Source organism: Misgurnus anguillicaudatus, chromosome 2, assembly GCF_027580225.2.
Source record: "Misgurnus anguillicaudatus chromosome 2, ASM2758022v2, whole genome shotgun sequence".
Taxonomy (NCBI): Eukaryota; Metazoa; Chordata; class Actinopteri; order Cypriniformes; family Cobitidae; genus Misgurnus; species Misgurnus anguillicaudatus.
Genome location: NC_073338.2, coordinates 34,719,507 through 34,741,865, shown reverse-complemented (window position 1 = coordinate 34,741,865; position 22,359 = coordinate 34,719,507). Strand labels below are relative to the sequence as shown.

The following is a 22,359-nucleotide window of genomic DNA, read 5'->3' as shown; positions in this document are numbered from 1 at the left end:
ATCTCCCACTAACTGCGCAATGCATCCAGCAGGCCAATCTTCAATGTTAACTCATGTGTGTCTTCTTTAGTATGTCAGATGCGAGGTCTGTGGGAGTACCATTTTTCTATCCTGCATTTGAAGTTCTTCTGACAGACTGTTGCCATTTCTAGGATTTCTGGTGACAGCTTTGCCTTTACCCATGTTCTTGAGTTCCCCTCATGGACAAGGAAGTAATGGTGGTCTGACCCTCTTTTAAAATCTTTGTTTCTGGAAAGGTAACTGTCGTCATCCTCATGACATCCTAAGCACTTTTTACATAGTCCCAGCTTTCCCACAATAGATTTCTTCTCTGCTAGTTTTTGTTCTTTAAACTTCAGAGTGGTATTCAAGGCTTGCGAGATGCCGCGGAAACTTTTAATAATAAGTTAATAAATGGATATTACATATTATTTTGTTATTAAAACACATTTCATTGGTGCAAACATTGTTATGTATTTTGTAAAGCATTTGCAACTGCTTTTATCACATAATTAGAAACAACATTAATTCTGTCTCATTTATTTAGGGACTACTGAATAAACAATAAAGTTTAATAAAGCTGAATGCACAAAATTAAGAGTTTTTTTTACAGGTGCAAAGAATTCTGCTTCTGAAACTTTCAGATACGTGTAAATAATAACCTTTAAGTTCAGCAGATATTGATTTTTAGATTGTTTATGTGTTCATTTTATTTAAAGAAAACGCTTTTATAAAAATATGTATATTTTAAGTAGCCTAAATAAAAAACAAATACGTTTTGCAATTATCTGTGTCGCTAGTGGAGTACGTGTGTGGTCCCGGCGCACACTTTTAAAAATCAACATCATATTAATTTTTAAAACTAGCCGGCCACGCTTTTTTGTCATGATCGGAGGACGCGTGTGAGGTAACAAACACCATGCACAGAGACCAGCGACAAGTAAAGGGAAGAGAAAGTATTTTGTGTTTTTCTGATGAATACAGTCAGTTTGTAAGAATATTTTCAAATGGACTATAAGATCATCAATATGAACTCTGAACAATAAACTATTATATGCACGCTTCACACCCACTAGAACACTTAAGCACACTTAGCAAAATACAGGAAATGCGTTATGTAAGTAGTCAAGTGGTCAGCAGGGCTCTCAAGTTTGACCAAAAGTGAGATTACCTGTTAGGGGAGGGGGTATTTGCAGGAGCGCCCCAGCTAACAGTTTAATTGTACCAATTGTTTTGTACCAATTGTTTTGTAAACTAACGTTAATGAGCCCCATTCACTTTTATAGTATTTTTTCCTACAATTGAAGTAAATGGGGCTCATTAAAGGATTGCTTACAAACATTCCTCAAAATATCTTCCTTCGTGTTCTTCAGAACAAAGAAATTTATACAGGTTGTAACAACATGAGACTTGAGAAAATAATGACAGAATTTTATTTTTGGCTGAACTATTGAGTGAAGTTTTGTACATAATATATCAAAAATTCTTCTTTAGTACTTAAGATGATCTTAAAAACATATAAGTGTCCTTATCTGTGCTATTTTGAGATCCCATCATGAATATGAACTGAAATATGCTTTTAACATACTATCTTTGTAGTATTACAAAAATACCATTTGTAATAAACTTTATACAAAGTTTAAATTTACTACAAGTCATAATTTTTTTAAAATACATTTTAGCATATTTTAGTTCATATTCATGTGAAAAAGAACAAAAAAGTAGGCTATATTACGTACAAAATTAGTACACGAAAATAGAGGACTTTAAGTACATTATGCAATTGCATTTTTTCACTTGGGCATACTCTACACATAGTGTAAAGTGGGGCGAGTTGTGTCAGTTTTTACTCAAAGTGACTTTAAAGTGAGGCCATAACAGTAATGGCTTCAACTTAAGGATGTACATTTCAGGATGTGGTGCATTCCTGAGAACAATAACTTTGGGTCTGCAATAAATTGTTTTTAGAAATATAGCTTTTGGACAAAATGGTCTCGTGGCACAACTTGCCGCTTGTGGTAAGTTGTGCCTTTGGGGAAATACATTGGGGTAAATTGTGTCAGTATGTTATAAACTGTAATGCTATAAAAAAGTAAGACAAATTCAATACGCAATTACTCATTTAAGGTTTATTTAGATATTGTCATTATTAAACTGTTGGAATAAATCATATTTTGTATTTTTGGAAAAACACAACTTAAATACACAATATATGATATTTCTGAATATTTTAGGCAAAAAGGCTTTGGCAATAGATGCCTGTTGACATAGATAGAACGCTGTCTGTCAAATATGTAATATATAAAAATAAAGTGACTAGACTAATTTCTTAACATCCTATTGTGACTTGGCCACTTAAAAACTTAATAAAACTTCTCTTCAAAAACATAGCAAACTCAAAACTGAAATCAATATTAGCTAAATTAAACAAATGACAGGTAGGCCTAAATCAAAAACTGATAAGGCATGCCCATCTCATCACTTCTCCAGACCTGCTAACCTTGGAAATTTTTTTTAGTAGCAACTTCCTGCAGCGGCGCAAGGTCAGGCACATTTGCTGATCAGTATTGCTTGAGCTCACATGGTCATTCATCACAACTTATTACTAAGCACATAGTTCCCACTCACCACCATTCTTCTAGTTATTCAACATACAAGTATATGAAGAGCTCTTTTAATGAAAAGGCAATATATTTCACAGTTTTGATATAGGCTACTTCAAAGACATTTGACATAAGGTAACTAAAAATCCCCCCAAAATATGTCTCTTAAACTGAAACATAATTAAAAATTGTATTGGCATATAAGACCTATGGCATATGTCTTATACATGGGGCATTATAAATAACAAAGAATCAACAAATAGCATGCTATGTCCTTTTTGACAATTAACATTGTATTGTAGAAATAACAGAAAAAAACTAAGGGCTTTTCTATGCAACATGCTGGAACAAATTTATAATAATTTTATAATAACAAAAGGTTGTTTATTTGACCTCCCTTATCATCTCTACATTCTGCATCCATTTCCCTGCTTTGCACAAAAAATCTGCTTTTGGGCTTTTGGGATGTGGGTAGTTTCTTGAGCACATCACCTCTGGCACAACTTAACCCAGGCCCTTTGGTACAAATCACCTCCAAACTACAAGTTTGAAAAATTAGCATGATCCAGCAGTTAAGAGCTAACATTATGCTAACTGTAGACTCATTGTGTAGCCTGCTAAAGCACTAAAACATAGGATGACCATAGGTGCCATTCTTCCCGGACGCGTCCTGGCCAGGATTTCGGTGCGTCTACCGGAAGTCGTATTTGTTGTTTGCATGTACGCCATTCAGTTAGACATACAATCGTAGTTACCTTAAAATGTAACGGTTGCTTTTCTGAATAAGATAATAATCCTCTATGATGTATGCGGTCGACAAATACGACTTCCTGAAGACCAACCTGAAATCCTGGCCAGGACGCGTCCGGAAAGGATGGCACGTATGGTCACCCTATAAAACATGCGAGCATACCTGACATGTCAATGGCCAATTCCTATGTATTTAGAGCTCGTATAGATACGGGAACAAAACTCTTACTAAACTTGGTCTTTCTACATATTGGTACCCTAAACCTATGGCCAGAGGGCAGAGGAATAAAATATTTGTAAAGTGGATGTGTTAGATCACTTACGATTTTTGTCTTTCGCAATGTGAGTGTCGAGACACTCTCCAATAAATTTGGGACAGGGATGCCGATAATTTTACTTGCTAAGTGAGTTACCTTTAAGAATTTATTCTTATTGGTAACTGTAAGCATATAGAAAAAAACAAATGGCACCATAAGTAAGGACTGGCTCAATAATACTACGATACAGAAGAAGGCATGGTGTACACACAAGTGCCTAAGTTTACGGATAGATGTCAGTCTTTGTTGACAGCGTTTGTAAACCCCTAAAGTGTGCTGGTTGAAATAAGGTTTTGGTCCAAAATAATGCCAAGAAACATGGTTCTGTCTTTTTAGGGTGCTAAACACCAATTCCTTAGTCTTTAAAGTATTGAGTTGCAGAAAGTTATCCTCACACCACTTACTAAGATGTGCTGCAGAACACTGATAGTTCACAAGAGAGTCATTGTCCTCATTAAGCAGAGCAAAAATTGGTTAAAATGACCAGAAACAATAGGTGGAACTACTTCCCCCTGGCACAAACCACCCCACTCGTCCCTACAGTATTGCAGAACATTTAATGATGAAAGGGCAATAATAATGAAATGCATCTCTATTACATCAATTTCATGTAGCCTAGTAGTACTTTTCTTAGTTTCAGGTATAAGCTGGTTGCAAAGCTGTTGGAGAGTTTTTGACCGAATCAATAAAAAATTTGCACAAATTTGACTTTATTCTCCAACATCAGTTCTCATTCCCTACTAAAAAATCCAGCTAAAACCAGCATAAGATGGTGAGCTGGTCTCCCAGCTTGGTTTTAGCTGGTATTGCAAGCTGGTCTAGCTGTGTTTTGATCACTTTCTAAGCTGGTCTAGTTGTGTTTGGGTCACTTCTTTTATAACTGGTCTAGCTGGACTTAGCTGGTCAGGCTGAAATACCAGCTGACCCACCAGCTTGACCAGCTTTGCCAGGCTGGGATCCCAGCTTAGATCAGCTACTGCCACCTTAAACCAGCTAAAACCAGCTACCAGCTTATGCTGGTATTTGCTGGATTTTTCAGTAGGGTTGTCTTTGATCAAAGGCAATTGATTTTGTCCAGGAATCGTAAAATCAAAATGCATCCCTGCTTAAAAAACAATAATTACAGAAAATTCTAATGGTTTCCATTAAAATACCAATAAGAACCATTAGCTTTTACCATTAAAACCACTACACTGTAGTGTGTTTTTGGGCCATATTCCATTAAAACCAATACATAGAACCAATACATACCATTAGAGACCATAGTGTGTTTTGGGCTATATTCCATTAAAATTCCCAATTAAACCAATAGAATTTCTGTGATGGTGTCTATTGTTTTTTTAGCAGGGATATCTACCCCATTTATCAGATCTTCCAACTTCCACTCCGTTAAATCCATGTTAGTAACTAACGTGCTTGCAGTAATGTAATTTAACCAGAAACGACACATTCTCATTTCTTTCTGATTGCCTGGTAGGATTAATTAATAGGTGTGTACGACTTTATGCGACGCTGCAAGAAACGACAAATGATGACATCAGAGTAACGCGAGAGCGATTTGAAATCAGCCTCCTCCGCAAGATTTCTCGCGTTACTTAAGAACACAAACTTAAAAAAAATAGCTGAACTTGACAGAACTGCCCAGGGTATGACTGCGCCTCATCCATTAATTGTATATGGACAATTTATCTCTTACTTCAAGTTCTCGGCGTCAGAAATACAAGGTGTGGCGTCGTGCCGATATCTCACTGACGATTACGCTTTTCCGCCATTCCAAATGCACGCGCCCATCCGCGATGCGGGTCTTTCAGTTACTTCCGCATTCCTTCGGCATTCCATAGTAACCGTTTCTATATTTTCTCACAGCGCAACCTCGGACACAAATCTACTTTTTAGCCACACAAGGATTTAAAACTATGTTTAAACATTGGCTGTCAGAACTTTCTACCACTTTACGTTTAGAGAGGCTAGACACAACCTCTCAGGTAACATTACTAGTGGCCACCTGGGAACGATGACTATTACTATTATTAAAGGTTTGACACGTGTCATTGTCTGCAAGTCTTGTTATATGCTCCCTGTGCCCGCTGGCTAAATAATACATGTATTACATATATTTTTGCATTAAAAATTAGTATAAAACTGGAGGAAAGACTAAATAATAGCAAAAATACCCTTTCAAATTTTTATTTCACACCTCCCCCAACCACTATTGTCATCTTTTTGTATTGTTGTTCTATGTTATCTCAATTTCAAAATAAAAGCATAATTAAAATAAAAACTACAAGCAACTTTTTTTGCAAAATAGCATAATTACATAACCAAGTGTTGACTTCCACAGCATTAATGTGTGTTTTGTATATCTGCAGTCTTTCACTTTATCTAGAAAGCGTATCATCCACTACACCAGTTATGATCAACGAAAAAGAGCCAATGCTGCTTTTCTTATTGGTGCTTATGCAGTGAGTCCAACTTTTTTGTCTTTTACCAAGCATCAGTGTTAATTTATTTGTTGATTTGTGATCCCTGTTTTGGATATTAAAGAAATACTTCTACCCAACCATAAACATTCAGTCATTATTTACTCACCCTCAGTACTTTTTAGTCCTGTGTGACATTTATCTTTTGAACATAAGATTGGATGACTGGAGCTGTCAGGTCTTCATTCACTGTCATTATATGGAAGAGAGATACAGGAAATATTTTTCTCATGGCGGAAACAGTTTTACAGGCTCAGAATGACCTGAGGGTGTGTAAATGTCAGTCAATGTTTTTCTACGTGAATTATTTGATTAATAGACAAGGTCAAAATATGCACAGAGCAAAATAAAGCCATTTTTTATATGCACTCAGTTGAACTTGTGTTTCAGATTCTGTCCTTCAAAATCACTAGTAATGTCTTGTTCCTGTCTTCCTCCAGGTAATCTACTTAAAGAGAACTCCAGAGGAAGTGTATCGGGCTTTGATTACAGGAACAAATGTGTCATACCTGCCCTTTAGGTGAGTTTAGTGACCATAATGCTAATAAAACATTACATAGTCCATTATTATGTCATTTTGAAGCAGCCTGCATCTGCAGTTATTTCATTCCTTACATTTTATATTTTGGCTTTTGCTGCTCTTTTTAAAAATCCATGACTTTGTATCCATGCAGGGATGCTGCTTTTGGGAACTGCACATATAATTTATCCATTTTAGACTGTTTACATGGTATCCGCAAGGTAAGTGTATGTTTAAGAGGTCAGTTTATGGTATTGCTTTGCTCTTTATAACAGCACTATTTTTAAAAGAATAGAAAAGCGTATGACACTTTTGATCCATTAGTTAGGTGTAAGTTTGTTCAGGCCTTGGGCTCAAGGCTGGATTGCCTACATGTGAAATGCCCCTTATCCCCAGTACAAAATCTTCTAGTCCAATTATCTCTCTTCTCAGTGGTGATATGAGAGAAATAATTGGCACAGTGTGTATAAGAAGGTTTATACAAGGACATTTTACACAATGCGAACAGGAAGCATGATAAATGAACAGGAAGCATGATAAAATGGGACAACAGGGTGGAGAAATTAAGAAAAAAATATTCCTCACTTATAGAGTTTGAAAAATATTATATAACACACTTTTTAGATGGCTTTGCTTGCAATAAAAATTTGTCTTAATATACAGAGATTAACTATAACTAAATAAAATGTAAGTAAACCATGTACAAGTTGAATGCCATCTAAAAAACTTAAACATTTTGGGTGGCATCAATTAGGGGTGCACAGATAAATGCCGATATGCACTAATAATACGTGTCCGATAACTATTCTGAATCGCACAGCCAATAGTATTCACAATTTCATGTACTACTGCTTTTAATCAGTAAGTCCTTATCGATCTGAAATAGGGATGCATAATGATTAATCGTGATTAATCTATAGCAGAATAAAAGGTTTGTTTACATCATATATATGTGTGTGTTTGTGAACTGGTTATAATAACTTTGTATAGATACATGTACACACATGCATGTATATATTTAAGAAATGGTTAAATGTGTATATTCATTTGTATATTCATATATAATTTATATTATATATAAATATAAATATATAAATATAATATATTTTTTCTTAAAATTATACATGCTTGTGTTCATATTAATATATACATAATTATCATACACATTTCATATACATATATGATGTAAACAAAAACTTTTATTCTGCTATAGATTAATTGCGATTAATCGTTATGCATCCCTAATCTGAATTCACTGTTAGTTTAAGTCGTTTATAACATGCATTTGAAAAAGCAACACCCGTCAAACATAATCATTATACATATTCTTTATTATAATGAAAATACCTGAAAAGGTTTGAATTACAGCAATATAAAAATATCCTTAAGACATTTCCTGGAGCTGCTTGTCGTCATAGCTGCATGTGTATGGTTCTTCATCTACAGCGCATATCGAGTTTCTGCTTGAGAGCGCCCTCTGGCGCACCCCTAGCATCAATGCATTTCTTCAGTATGTTTAAGCATCCCGAGAATACCAACATAGCAAGATTGGCTCACCCAATAACGTGAGGTTGAAGACAGGACTGTGCACATTATCCAGCCAATGGCAGTGAGGGAAATGGCAGGCTACAGAAATGATACCTTTTACTTTGAATAAATATTTAAATTCATTCTGCATCTCTACAGGCCCTACAGCATGGGTTCTTTAACTTTGAGAGCTTTGATGTTGAAGAATATGAACATTATGAGGTATTAATCTCCTTCCTAAACTATAATAGAGTTTATTATTAATACAATGCTCAACTATTTTCTCATCTTTTTAAGCGTGTTGAAAATGGTGACTTTAACTGGATTGTTCCAGGAAAGTTATTGGCCTTCAGTGGACCTCATCCCGAGAGCAAAATTGAGAATGGTAAGCTGCCAAATATGCACGGCCACCAAACATATCAAAGGATCCTATGAAACGGAACCTATAGACTGTTTCAGTGGCAACAACATAAACAAACAGCTTTTGTTTCCCAAACTTAACTTCCGGTATAGAGTCCCTCTAGAGTAGATTATTTTTAATAACAAGCAAATTACTTTCATAGCTAAAGCATATTAACCATCACACCAGTGTCGAAGCTACATAAGGGCCCGGGTGGCACTGGCCCACTCAGATTGACGGCTGGCCCACCCAGTCAGAAGAGAAACTAATTAAAAGCAAAAGAAAATCACTCATAAACAGTGTTGGGCAAGTTACTGAAAATTAGTAATTAGTTACAGTTACTAGTTACTTCTTTTAAAGTAACTGAATTACTCTACCAGTTACTGTATATCAAAAGTAATAAGTTACTTAGAATAGTAACTTTTAAGTAACTTTTATGTCTGCTTTTTAAATGTAAATATGAACAGTACTGAACAGTCAAACAGTAAAATGATATGAATGGGCTATTTTACACGTAAGACACTAATATATCACATACTGTAGCCTATTTTGCTTTAGATTCAACCTTTGAATATTTTTGTTAGAAATTATCTTAATATGTAAACTTAGTTTATTTATGTATATCATTTAGACCATTTAGACAAATATTCTGCATGTTTACCAAAATATATAATGTGTTAAAATTGTGTAGTGTCTTTTTAAAAATTTGGAGACAATTGTTTCAACATGTCATATTTTCTAAAATAAATTATAATTTTTCTGATTTCATATTTATTTTAATAAGTTAGAAACGTCTCCGCTGTGTCCTGCTGACAGGCGCGATGCGCGTGCAGAAGATGCGGCAAATTATGGGTCCTCCGAAGGTTAGACAGTCTCATTTCAGTTCTCTTCGCGAACTTCTGAGCGCCTTGAAAGGCCGAGTGCTCACCTTTTATCGCATGCTTAGTAGGGTGCAGCCCTTGAATTGGAACACAGCTTGTGAAGCTTGCCTCAGGGACTGCGCTCTTTGGTCATATATTGTTTGTTTTCTGTTGGATTTAAATGATACACAGGATTAAAGGAAGATATTTAATCAGAAAACGGAGTAGGCTACGTGGATTGTTTTGTCGGACGGACACAGAGCGAGTGGATTGTTTTGTCAGATGGACACAGAGCGAGTGGATTGTTTTGTCAGATGGACACAGAGTGAGTGGATTGTTTGTTCGGATACGGAGAGGCTGAAACTAAAACTAAAAGCTAGCTCACACATACTATGGAGTTTTAACACGGGAGTGTGAATATTTTAGTGGAAACAACAATCGCGGATCGTTCTCTTCCATGAAGCCAATGTAAACATCTAAGAATATATGAACATTTCTCAGATTTATTATTTTTGTGGACTACAAATGCAAGTTGATGTCATACTGCGATTGCTTGGTGAAGATAATTTACAAACATGAGACCGGATGGATTATGACTTGCTCACAATTTTTAAACAAAGGTATGTTGTCCCGTTTAGATTTTTCATGTTCATTCTATATGCACTGTCAGCTATGATGAAGTGTAATGAATCATTGCGCCGCCAACTACGGTCCTGCAACGTCAGATATGTCTTGTCTATTTTTTTACAAAATAGAGTAACGCGAGTAACGAACTCATTTAAATTTCAGTAATTGTAATTGCGTTACTTGATTTAAAAAAATACTTCGTTACATGCTCGTTACTGCTAAAAGTAGTGGAGTTACAGTTACTCCCATAAATGATAATAATCTCTATAATAAATAATAATCACTCAAATACACATAATTTAGAAATAAATAACTAATAATATAGTAAGTTTATCAGTTGCATGTGTTTCTAAACCTTACAAATTTTAACATTCAAGCCATTTTAAACAATTTGAGCACAAAATGTTAAAGTAAGCTGTTTTTTATGCGCAATGACACTCACAAATACTCAACTCAAAAGTACATACACTCATATGCGCATGCACGGAGACGTGACTTTCTAAAAGCATGCAAACACAGGACATTTAACAGGACACCCAAGATTATCTTGAAATTCCACAGTCTTGGCGAGTATTCTCATAAAAACAGTCAGTTCTGTCTTAAAGTGAACGCAAACAGTTCAGAAAGAAATCGAATGTGTGTGTGTCGGATCCGTGCTTGTTCGGTCTTAAAAAAATCTGTTTTATCTGTATGAATTACTATATTGTAACATTATGTATTTTAAGAGTATGCATTAGCTTCTTTCACACAGTAATATATTACCATGAATTTACCAGAATGAATTTACAAGTAAATAAAAAAATGTGCTGTTCACACACACAGTGACGTTCTGTATTTTTACCAGTAAGACATCATTTACTCATCAGTACCAATATATCGGTAAACTCGGAGAGAAAGCAGAGTTACCTGTGCCGCGCGGAAAGCTCAGTATTGTATTCGTAAATAATGGCGAGTTATGACTTTATATCCACAGTCCGTATTTTGTTTTATTCACATCTGGTCAAGCGCTGACAGTCGCGAAATTGTTCGTGACCAAACAACATTGCATTGGGTGACTTCAAATGTAACTGGGGAAGAGACGCAACCTGCGTCTTGAACAGCAGTAATAAGTGTGCTAGGGACATCGACAATCCGGCTAATAGATGATAAGCTGATTTCAACAATTTTGGTGAAGAAATTTGGACGTTAATTGTGCTCGACTTTATGCAGGGTGCGTGTGGAAAAATCCGTAAACAGTGTGAGGGTAAACACGTCATCTGCATCAAAACGTTATGATTGGGCCGATGCTGTCAGCGTGGTACGACGTTGTCTGTTCAAAATGCCGGTAATTTTTATTTTTTGTTCACACATAGCACCGCCACTTACCGGTAAATTACTGGTAATATTACAACCTCTCTTACTGGTAAATTGGCAGCACTTATTTAGCAGAAAGGTTCTGTTCACACATGACCTGTTAACTGCAATTTACCAGTAAAGACTGTATGTGTGAAAGGAATTATTGAGGTACATCCTATTTCACCAAGGTCCACTCAGTTTAAAATATCTGGCTGCCTCCTATATCACACTGAGCCAAGTTATTGTGTAAAATGAATGTATACAATGTTAGCTACAGATCCTTAAATTCTTGCATGGCTGCCAAGTATGTGCGCATTGTTGATGAAAGCTCACTGTCTCCCCTTGTCTTCCGATAAAAAAGTACAGAACACTTTAACTTGGTGCCAAGCGCGTAACCATGTGCTGCCGATGGAAAAAGTTTGTAATTGGGAGAGAAAACAAAACTTTTTAAACATCCAGACAACACCAATGTGCCTCTCTGTCTGTTTTGTTACTCTTCGGTCTCGTACACACTGCAAACTTTCGGGAGTGACAACCGCATTTAAATGCGGGAGTGAATCCCCTAAATGTTTGTTTCATGTCTGTACGGAACAAGACTCACTCCCGAAAATGTGATGATTGACACAGAAATAACCATAGCAACGTTCTGCCGTCTCGCGTGCTTATCACTCAAAGCTTTGACCAAAATAATCTAACAGCATTGTTTTTTGCAATGAACCTCCATTTTGGCGTTGTGTATTGTACACTTCTTTTGTGAGGCTGCTTTACAGCGTGCGGTCTTGCAGTGTTGCCAGGTCCTCGGTTTTTTTGTACGTAAATACCGTTTTGGCGCTTAACCATATATGGCTTTTGGCTCATGAAGCGATTACGTTTTTGGTGTTAATAAAGTGTGAAGGTGCCGGTCCCAATATTTTGATCTTTGAATCATTTTCTGCACCGCACAATCACATACAGAAGACTTTTCCCCCTCCTAGGCATTTTATTTTCAGAGGAGAGACATGTCAATGTTTAAATGCTTAATTTTGCACACCAAGGCCTCGTACACACTACAAACTTTCGGGATTGGCAACCGCATTTAAATGCGTGAGTGAATCCTAAAGGATGTCTGTGCGAAATAAGACTCACTCCCGAAAATGTGATGATTAACACAGAGATAACTATCGCAATGTTCTGCCTTCTCGCATGCTTATCACTCACAGCCTTAACCAAAATTATTTAACAGCGTTATGTTTAGCAATAAACATCCGTCTTGGCGTTGTGCATTGTACACATTTTTCAGGCTGCTCCAGAGCAGTGTTGCCAGGTCCTCGTCTTTTTTTGCATGTACATACCGTTTTGCCTCTTAACCGTTTATTGGCTTTGGCTCTTAAAGCTATCAAGTTTTTGGTGTTATTAAAGTGTGAAGGTGCCGGTCCCATAAATTTGATTTTTGAGGTAAATCATTTGGATTTATTTTGGTTTATTGTTGGATTTTTCTTGTTCGCTGTTTTTTATGTGCATATTCTCATATTCCTCATATTCCTAAACATTTTGGAAGCCTTTACTGTTGCCTTTGTTATGAGTTTAGGGGGTTGCCGTTTTCTTTATTTTTATTTAATTGTATGTTATGATTACATTAAGTAATGTTTATTTCTTTTCCCCTTTCAGATTGCTTTGAAGCATTTGTAAAAAGCACTATGCAAATAAATGTAACAATTAGAAGAAAACAGCAGTGATGATAAAACGCCTTTGATCACTGAATTACAAGGGTTACACAGGATATGAGATAATGATGCTTTGGCTTTGTAGGTTACCCTGTTCATGCTCCAGAAGATTACTTCCCCTACTTCTGCCAGCACAACGTCACAGACGTTGTGCGCCTGAACAAAAAAATCTATGAAGGCCGGCGCTTCGCAGATGCTGGGTTTGAGCATCACGACTTGTTCTTCGTAGATGGCACCACGCCTAGTGATCTGATCATAAGACGCTTTTTGCACATCTGTGAAAGTGCCAAGGGTGCTGTGGCGGTCCACTGCAAAGGTGAGGATATCCAAACAGACCTGCAAGTGACAGCTATGGCATAGTTTGTGATCAGTTGACAGCCACTGATATCAATTCACGCATGACATATAGTGAAGCTTCATATAAGAGATGTTGTGTGGCAAATGTATCAAAAGTCTTATTCTCACACTCTCTGCAAAGCTGGGCTTGGTAGGACGGGGACACTGATAGGCTGCTACCTGATGAAACATTATCGTTTCTCAGCACCTGAGGCTATTGCCTGGATACGGATCTGCAGGCCTGGCTCTATCATCGGACCGCAGCAGCAATTTCTCGAACAGTAAGTTGAGGTGGAAACAGAAAAACTGTAATTTATTTAGAGATTGTATTAAGAAGCAATCTTTCTCTTTAGGAAACAACACAGTATGTGGGTACAAGGTGACCTTTATCGTTCAATGCAAAAACAACAGCAGCTAAGGCAAAGCCGGCAACAGGACAGAGACATGTCCCATCTCATCTCCAACATGGATGACATTTCCATCGACAGTACCCGTATTCAGCCACAGATTGTGAATGAGGTGAGATGTCCTGCTGATGTCCATCAGTAACCCATGTATCCACAGGACAATACATTTTTATTGACTTCAAAGGAAGAATAGTCATTTTGTTGCAAGACGTCATAAAACAATAACAAAGGCGTAGCTTGATGACGGTGTAAAAAAGTGTGGGATGATGGGAGTTGTATTCTTAACAATTCAATTTGACAGTTTTATAACCGTTATGTTATAATGTAAGCCAACAGAGCAGCATGCTAGATGTTTCAACAACTACTTCTGCATTTTATAATGGGAGCTGGCATTTTTTGTGCTTGATTGGATGGATGCGGCGCTACGTATTATACTGGTTAAAATTGTGAATTTCTCTAGTTTTCAAACATTAATGGAAACTTTTGGGATAGTATATGTACACAAGTGAACAAAATATATAGTACTTTGCTGTTGTGTTTATTGTTTTTTTTTTGTATGCCAAAATCACACTAATGTGCCTTTTTAAGAGCATTTTTATAGCTTGAAGCTGGAGATAAGCAATTAAGGAACTCAGATTCAAAAGGCGCTATACATCACCTCTGTCAAAAATGAGGTATCAGTATAAGTCGCTCCGGAGTATAAGTCGCATCAGTCAAAAATGCATTTTGAAGAGAAAAAAAAACATATATAAGTCGCACTGGACTATACATCGCTGTTATTTAGAAAATGATTTCACAAAATCCAAGCCGAAGAACAGACTTTTAGGGCCCTATTTTAACGATCTAAGCGCATTGTCTAAAGCGCACAGCGCAAGGTCTAAACGGGCGTGTCCGAATCCACTTTTGCTAATTTAACGACGGTTAAAATGGTTTGTGCGCCAAGCGCATGGTCGAAAAGGGTTGGTCCTATTTTTTTTAACGAGTAATGGGAGTATTTTGGGCGTAACTTGGAATAAACCAATGAGAGTCTCAGCTCTCATCCCCTTTAAAAGCCAGTTGCGCTGGCGCTATGTCTAATCCCTATTTAGATGATGGACTTTGTAAACTGAAAAACTAAGCGGAGGAAGAACATCCCCAGTTTAAGATTAATGTTAAATAATTGTGTTGTTTTTCACTTGTATTGAATTTTTTTTAATCAAAACCTTTAAAACCCGTTTTCTTTTAGTCATGGAAGTAAAAATAGCAGGCTTTTAATTGCTGTAAATTTATGGCTATCCAATATCATCAAAAAATAATTTACAAGTATGTAAGAAAAGGTTTACTGTAAAAATACTTTATTTGTTACAAACAGGAGATAAAGAAATTACAAACGGCTCTCCTCACGTTTCAGCACTTGGACATCGTCATGAGTTTTGTTAAGCATTACTTAAAAATGTTTCTCATCTCACCATATCCACAGGTACAGAGTCATCATATACAATAAATCCATAGGGTAGCATTTAAAAAAAAACATTTAAAAACAGATGCATTTGTTTAAAGCAAAGCATTTATTTACTTACCAGGCTGCAGGTAAAGCAGCTCTTTACGCCTTCTTACTTCTCATAATTGGTCCTCATTTATGTCCAAGAGACTCAATAATAATCTTTAACATTTGAATGCTTTAATTTTTCATATTTAAAAGCTTTTTTGTGGTGCTGCGCATCCATGTGTGTGATAAGCAGACCCGCGTTGTCGTCCCTTTATAGATGCATATTTCTAACCCGCTCATTAAATAACAAAAAACATATTGCGCCATTGACTTTAGACTTTAGACCAGGTTTTAGTTGGTCATTGGCGTAGTCTATTTTAGTTGCCTCAAAATAGCAACACACCAACAATGCGCCTGAACACACCTAGATTTTAGATCAGAACGCCCATGGGCGGAAAAATTGGCGCAAATGCATTTGCTATTTAAATAGCGTGGCGCTAAACGTGAAAACGATCATTGCATCGTGTTGAAACTAGCAAAAGACACTTGCGTTGCGCATTGCGCTGGGTGTATGATAGAGCCCTTAATCTGGAAAGGCAAGTTATTCAACTAAACAATAGCACAGAACAGAAGGCTGAATAGGTGTCTGTACATGTTAAAGTAACATAAACGGTTATTTTCATGATACAAAATAGCATACAGAACATACCTGGGAGGCTGAATAGGCTAAATTAACACAACAAGCCAAATCAAGTCCCGAAGTCATTCCACATCACTGAATCCATTGAATTACATAAATACAGGAGCAAAATAGAGCAGACTTTCATGGGTGTAGACGGTAATGGTTTCTCTTGGTTCATACGAAAAAATTTTGTCACACCTGTCCTGACTATAAGTTCCAGGACCCGCCAAACTATAAAAAAAGATATAGAGGGTATGCATTGACGTCACTTTTTCACGTAACCACGCCAGATCTCGCCCTGTTCAGTGGCAAACGTTCAACAAAATGTCTGGTTTTCATAGCGACTGCTGAGAAAATGCCAGTAAAACTGACTATTATCAGCTTAAATTGAACTTAGTTGGACTTAATAGCAGAGGTGGACAATACTTAGTTACATTAGTTACATTTTCCAAGCATCTGTGCTTTATTAGGGTGTTCGTCTTGGGAAATATTTTACTTCACTACATTCTAAAGCATATAATCATACGGTGTATTCTTTAATATTGCATATAAAAATTGATTTAATACATAATTATATTAAAATTGTGTGCTTTTACTTTTACTTGTGTAAACAAAAACTTGTGAAAATTTATGAAATGTAATAGAGTAAAAATTATGATAATATGTTTTGGAATGTATGTTTTCCAAAGAAAAATACTGTTAAAATATAAAAAAATACTTTTAAATAGAAAGTAAAACCTCTCCTTGATAGTGATCAACTTGTCAACCCACCTGTGGTCTGTGGATGTTGGCATGAACGATTAATTTATTTCTCCTGTCCGTGTTTTTTGGCAGTCTGTAAAACGATAGCTCTGAATTCTTGTCAAATCTGTTAGTACAGTCTATCTCACAACAGCTGTTTCCCATTTAGACGCTTTTTCTCAGTGTATCCGCTGAATTCACAAGGTACACAAATCCTGTCTGCCGCTCTGTCTTTTGCCACTCAGTAGGCATAACCGCAGTCACTTTCGCCGAAGGAGACGTCATGTGCATACCCTCTATTAGTCTGGAAAATATGGTAATAATATTAAGCAAATGCTGCATTAGGCCTATTTGTTAATCAAATAGCAATTCTTGGTTTCAAATACACTTAATCCTGGCCTTAGGCCATTCAGAAATACAGATTTGTTGGCAGAATCCATCAAGAGTTTGATCAAAATAAAAAGGCAAATTTATAAGAAAACATGCTGTCACACTTAAAGTTTTTTACATCTGAGCTGTTCATTTATAAATGTGGGGATATGATGTGTAGATTCTGACAAAGATTTCCATGCATATTTTTTCACGCATAGACAAATCAATTAATTCATTCACAGTAACATCACTTAACACACCCATCGCCAACAGAAGCCTAGTTTCTATTAAATCTAACTATCATAACTTAAGCAATATTTTGTAAATAACGATAAAAAACCATGGCGCAGACGCAGAGTAGACAAATGACATCAAAATACTGTAAGGGCGATTAGAAAGCATACAGAGCAGTCGACCCTCGAATCTCTCTCACTGTATTTTGATGTCAACTGTTTGTCAGTGTGATGATGCATAAAGTCGAACACACTTTTCTGTCTTGTCCTCCAACCAAACATAGAGCCATAATTAAAAAAATCATCATGTGACTTTTACGCACGTTAGGTGACCTGCAACTGCAAAAAAATAGGTATATTTTACCTCATATGCCGCCACAAGAACCGGCAGACAGAAGTTCAAAGGCTCAAAAACCAACTATCATTAAAAATGTCTTCCTGTCACTTTTTTGCCATAAATTATTGTCAATTTAAACAACCCTATGAGACTATTATGACAGTATGTTTTCTTATATTTTAGAATGACTTCAGAGAAGAGGAAATGATTCAAACTCAAGGAGACAAACTACTAGCCTTAAAGGGCCAACGCCATCCCAGATCTTCCATCACAGCCCATAGGTAGACTTTAAATTACACTGTATAAATTCACAAATATTTTCTCAATAGACATACTTCACTTAAAGCCCCCCATATCCTAGAAAATGCGTAATGTGTTTCTAGCAGAAAATGAGTCGCCTGTGTGCAGAAACATCCTATAATTATACAAATCCATCTTTTCTTTTTTGTGTAATCTCCTTTAAACCATAACAGTCACACAAAACAGGCTGTTGGGGATCTCCTATCAATGTGATGTCACATTGATTACTCCCCACCCATGACGGCTCACAGACTCCGCCTTATGAGCGCGTAGTTCAACCTTCTAGGCATATGTGTAACATGTGTAAGCCCTCTACCCCTTTCTTTGCATACGGGGAGGAGAACAGAAGCTTCTTTGCATTTAAAGAGACAGCGTGCTTTTCATTGCAGCCACAAATGGCCATGTTCAACATCGTATAATGAAAGATCTGTGGTGTATTTTGAGCTGAAACTTTACAGACACACTCTGAGGATTTCTGCTCCTCTTCTGTGAACATGTTTTGCATATGCCACTGTGCACCCTGTTCATGCAGACATCATATGGCATCAGCTCATTGATGTTCTTTCTATAAACAAACTTTCCTGCTGAATTGACAACCTGCACAGGAGCCATTCAATTGAAAAGACATTTTTATGAAACAGCAACAACAAAAACTGTCTGGATCAGCAAAGAGCAAAAACCTGAATTAACAATGGTAACTTTATTGCTTTGCTAGAAGATGGAAATGGAAGCTGCGGGAGACAAAGGGTATGAAAGGGTCGTTGTTTCTTTTGGAAAGGTGCACAGTATGGTTATATTTAGATGGATTCAGATATTCTACTTTGATGGTACAACCGTACTACTTTGATCCAACTTACCTTAAATGGTAAGTTGCTTATATAGTTTGTGTACCTTTACAAAATTGGCGTAACGATATTTATGTTTTCAAAATTACAAGCAAACTACTACGTCCACACAACCGAATACGTGCTGTATCTAATTCCGATCTAAAACTGTTGGTAATGTATTCACTTTGTACTGCAAAGTTTTCTCAATGGTGAATGAGACATGAATGGACTTCTGGTCTATGTGTGTTCATGTGTTTTGGAGGATGCGTGACTTTGGATGTCGATTTGAATGGAGGGTGGGATTGTGATATCATTGCTAGTAGCCTATTTTTAGCATTTTTCCAAATCTGATGCCTTTCCTTTAAGCCAAACTATTCCAAACTTGTATAGAATATAATGTATAGAAATAGTTTACAATATTTTAGACTTACAGTTTTAAACGGCTTTAAAACTTCGTCAAATAGATGAAGTAATCTAAGATCATTGTAGCAGTGATATAGCAAGTTTCATGTAATATGCTGAGATAAAGACTCACTTTTTGTTTTGAGAATTGTTACCTATTCATGGGTACCAAAGACGTCACTTCCGCTATGCCCATCGCCATATTTGTGTCCGTCTTGGCAGTGAACACAGCATATCTAATGCACTAAATGGTCACATTTATAGTTTAATACTGATAAAATACTGATTTTACAATGTGCGAAGTTAGATGTCGACTGCCAGTCAGTCTCTCCAGTTGTTTGCAATCGCAGAAGAGTGCAAAATCAACAAAATGTCGAATTTTTTGTATTCTGCATTGTCATATTCTGTATTAAATATTTCCAGAAATTGAAAATGTCTCATAAAAAGAAATTATATAAAATATCTCAACTTGGCTATTTTTGGCTGTAATTTACTAACGCGAATTAACAATCCCTCTCATAGCACGGTGTATCCTGTCATCATAACAGCCCTGCACTCCATAGTTAACAGTTAATCACATCTTCTGAGTACACATAAAACCATTATTTCTACTATATTTCTAAGTTTAATGGTAAGTTATTATGCATTATTTTCATGACGATACACACGTGAAAAGTCCTTGTGAAACCTGCTTGGTGCACCTCCTGTCTCATATGCAAGGATCTGGTAAAGCAATACCATAATGTATTACAATTATTGTTTTGTAGTCCTTAAAATAAGTTGCTGAGACACAAAAGAAAGTCTACTGTTCATAACATCTCAGCGGGAACAAACGTGCACATGCAGAACTGTGATCTTTCAGTTGGATGTCACATACTCTCATGTTCATACTCTCATGTTCATTAAAAATGTTAATTGGCGTTTATAAAAGTATATAAAAAGGTTATGTGTAAAGTGCAAAGTTTAGGAAAAAAGTGGTTTAGGACTTATGAATTCATAGGCTTTTAAAAAAAACAATCTGCAACTTAATGTAATAAATTAAATTCATTTCTCTGTTCTTATCACTTACTGTTTACTTGATTATTTAATTACTTGAAAACTTTTTACTATTTAATTAATATTAGGCAAGCAGTTCTGTTATCTTTGTGGTCACTTCTGATTGAAGTCAATCCCTTATTCTGCCGATCTAACTCCTTTGGAATGAATAAAATTGCAGTTCAGGGTTCCTCTGTTGACTGTTGCCAACAGCACAACATATCCCGGACACATTGCAATCTTGTTATAAAACCTCCTGGGAGTATTTTATTGATCTTTATCTGGCAGTTGTGGCTGTTTGGACTATAGACTAAAGCAGAGGGCGCAGCTGTGACCGGACACAAAAATGGCGGCAACGACACGCAGTGATTTCACATGGTCCGGATGAATAAGCTATTTCAAAACTAGCTGAATACAAACGAACACACAATGTATTGAAATTAGGAAAATGCTTCCTTCCTTGTGTGTCTACATTCCATGCGTTATGAATAATGTTATAAATAAACAATGCTGAATTCTATTTGTCATTTCTGGTAGTGGAAAACGTCCAGTTCCAGGTACCATTTCCCCTCCAAAACCTTCCAAAACTCCTCTCTTTCTCTCCTCCTCGCCTGCACAGCGAAGACTAGCACGTAGCCCTTCATACTCTGCTGGCAACCTTAAAAGGTGGGTACACTACATTGATGTGTCCACTTAGCATGTGTAATATTTAGACCAGATTTTTTTTTACATACACAAATCCTTTTACCCCCCTGTTTATGCACCCTGCACAGCTTCAGCCCACGATTAGCTCACTCACTTGGAAACCTTTATGATGAAAATAACTTCCACGAAGATGACAACAGCACACCTCCTTCTTTCTTCCCTCCTTCGCCATCTCTTGCCCTAACCCAGTGCCCCCCAGCTCCTCCATCAGGGTTAAGCTTTGGCTACCCCACTGCTGACACCAGACTCCCTCCTTCCCATCTAAACTACAACCAAGAGGCCGACACTAATCTCAACAGCCTCAATGGAGTTAGCACCATCAACGCTAGCCGCGCAGTCAGGCCTGTAAACAGGACTGGCTACAATCTGTTCTCTAGTAACCGCCCGAACCCGCGTAGAGGTCCAGGACGTTCTGGACTTCGTGGGTTTCCAGCACGCTACCTCAGCAGATCCATTCCAGTGAGTGACAAACATCTAGCAGCTTCTGTTGTTACCTTATAGACCTGATTTTTCTCCTGCTGTTAAACTGATTTTTCTGTCCTGACTGCACCATGCTTTGTCTGAAGTTTGTGTTTCTTTACTTACTATGAAAAAAACACTAATAGGTATCAGTACCTAAACAATTATATTTGACCCTGGACCACAAAACCGGTTATAAGGGTCTGTTTAACTGAAAGCTATATAATTGAGCTCTCCGTTGATGTATGGTTTGTTAGGATAGGACAATATTTGGCTGAGATAAAACCATTTAAACATCTGGAATGTATGGGTGCAAAAAAATCTAAATATTTAGAAAATCGCCTTTACAGTTGTCCAACTGAAGTCCTTAGCAACACACATTACAAATGATGAATACATTTTTTATATACAACCATTAGAAAACTTTGGGACACAGTAGAAATTGTGAGTAAAAAAGGAATTAAATAATTTACAAATCTCATAAACTTACATTTTATTTACAATAGAATATAGATTACATATCAAATGTAGAAAGTGAGACATTTTGAAATGTCATGCCAAATATTGGCTCATTTTGGATTTCATGAGAGCTACACATTCCAAAAAAGTTGGAATAAGAGGCCAGAAAATTTAAATGTACATATAAGGAACAGCTTAAGGACTAATTTGCAACTTATTTCAGGGTTCCCACGTGGCCTTAAAATCCTTGTAAGTTTGTGAATCTGGGGGGAAAAATTCAAGCCCCTGGGAAGTTTTTGAAAATATACATAAATAGATACAGGTTATTGAAAGTGCTTGAATCTATTTTATGCAAGAAGTTTTCTGGAAAAACGATATTATTGCCTGTGTAGTGTAGGATAATATCATTAAAATTGTAGAAACACGTGCTCAACTGTTCGCTTTAAATCCTTATATCTTCTATATGTGAATGTT

General features: G+C 36.6%; 1 protein-coding gene across 3 annotated transcripts in view; it reads left to right on the top strand.

Annotated features, from left to right (window-relative positions):
• The window catches only part of cdc14aa (cell division cycle 14Aa), a 29,652-nt gene that overhangs the window by 4,560 nt on the left and 2,733 nt on the right, over positions 1-22,359 (top strand). For 2 of the 3 annotated variants that reach the window (XM_073854216.1, XM_073854207.1), the window contains exons 5-15: positions 6,040-6,132; positions 6,591-6,670; positions 6,825-6,891; positions 8,357-8,419; positions 8,495-8,582; positions 13,208-13,438; positions 13,601-13,739; positions 13,812-13,977; positions 17,882-17,979; positions 20,800-20,928; positions 21,036-21,426. In XM_073854216.1, the coding sequence (XP_073710317.1) occupies positions 6,040-6,132; positions 6,591-6,670; positions 6,825-6,891; positions 8,357-8,419; positions 8,495-8,582; positions 13,208-13,438; positions 13,601-13,739; positions 13,812-13,977; positions 17,882-17,979; positions 20,800-20,928; positions 21,036-21,426 (1,545 nt within the window). The remainder of the gene's footprint in view (positions 1-6,039; positions 6,133-6,590; positions 6,671-6,824; positions 6,892-8,356; positions 8,420-8,494; positions 8,583-13,207; positions 13,439-13,600; positions 13,740-13,811; positions 13,978-17,881; positions 17,980-20,799; positions 20,929-21,035; positions 21,427-22,359) is intronic. The other variant, XM_055202865.2, reaches the window with a different exon arrangement.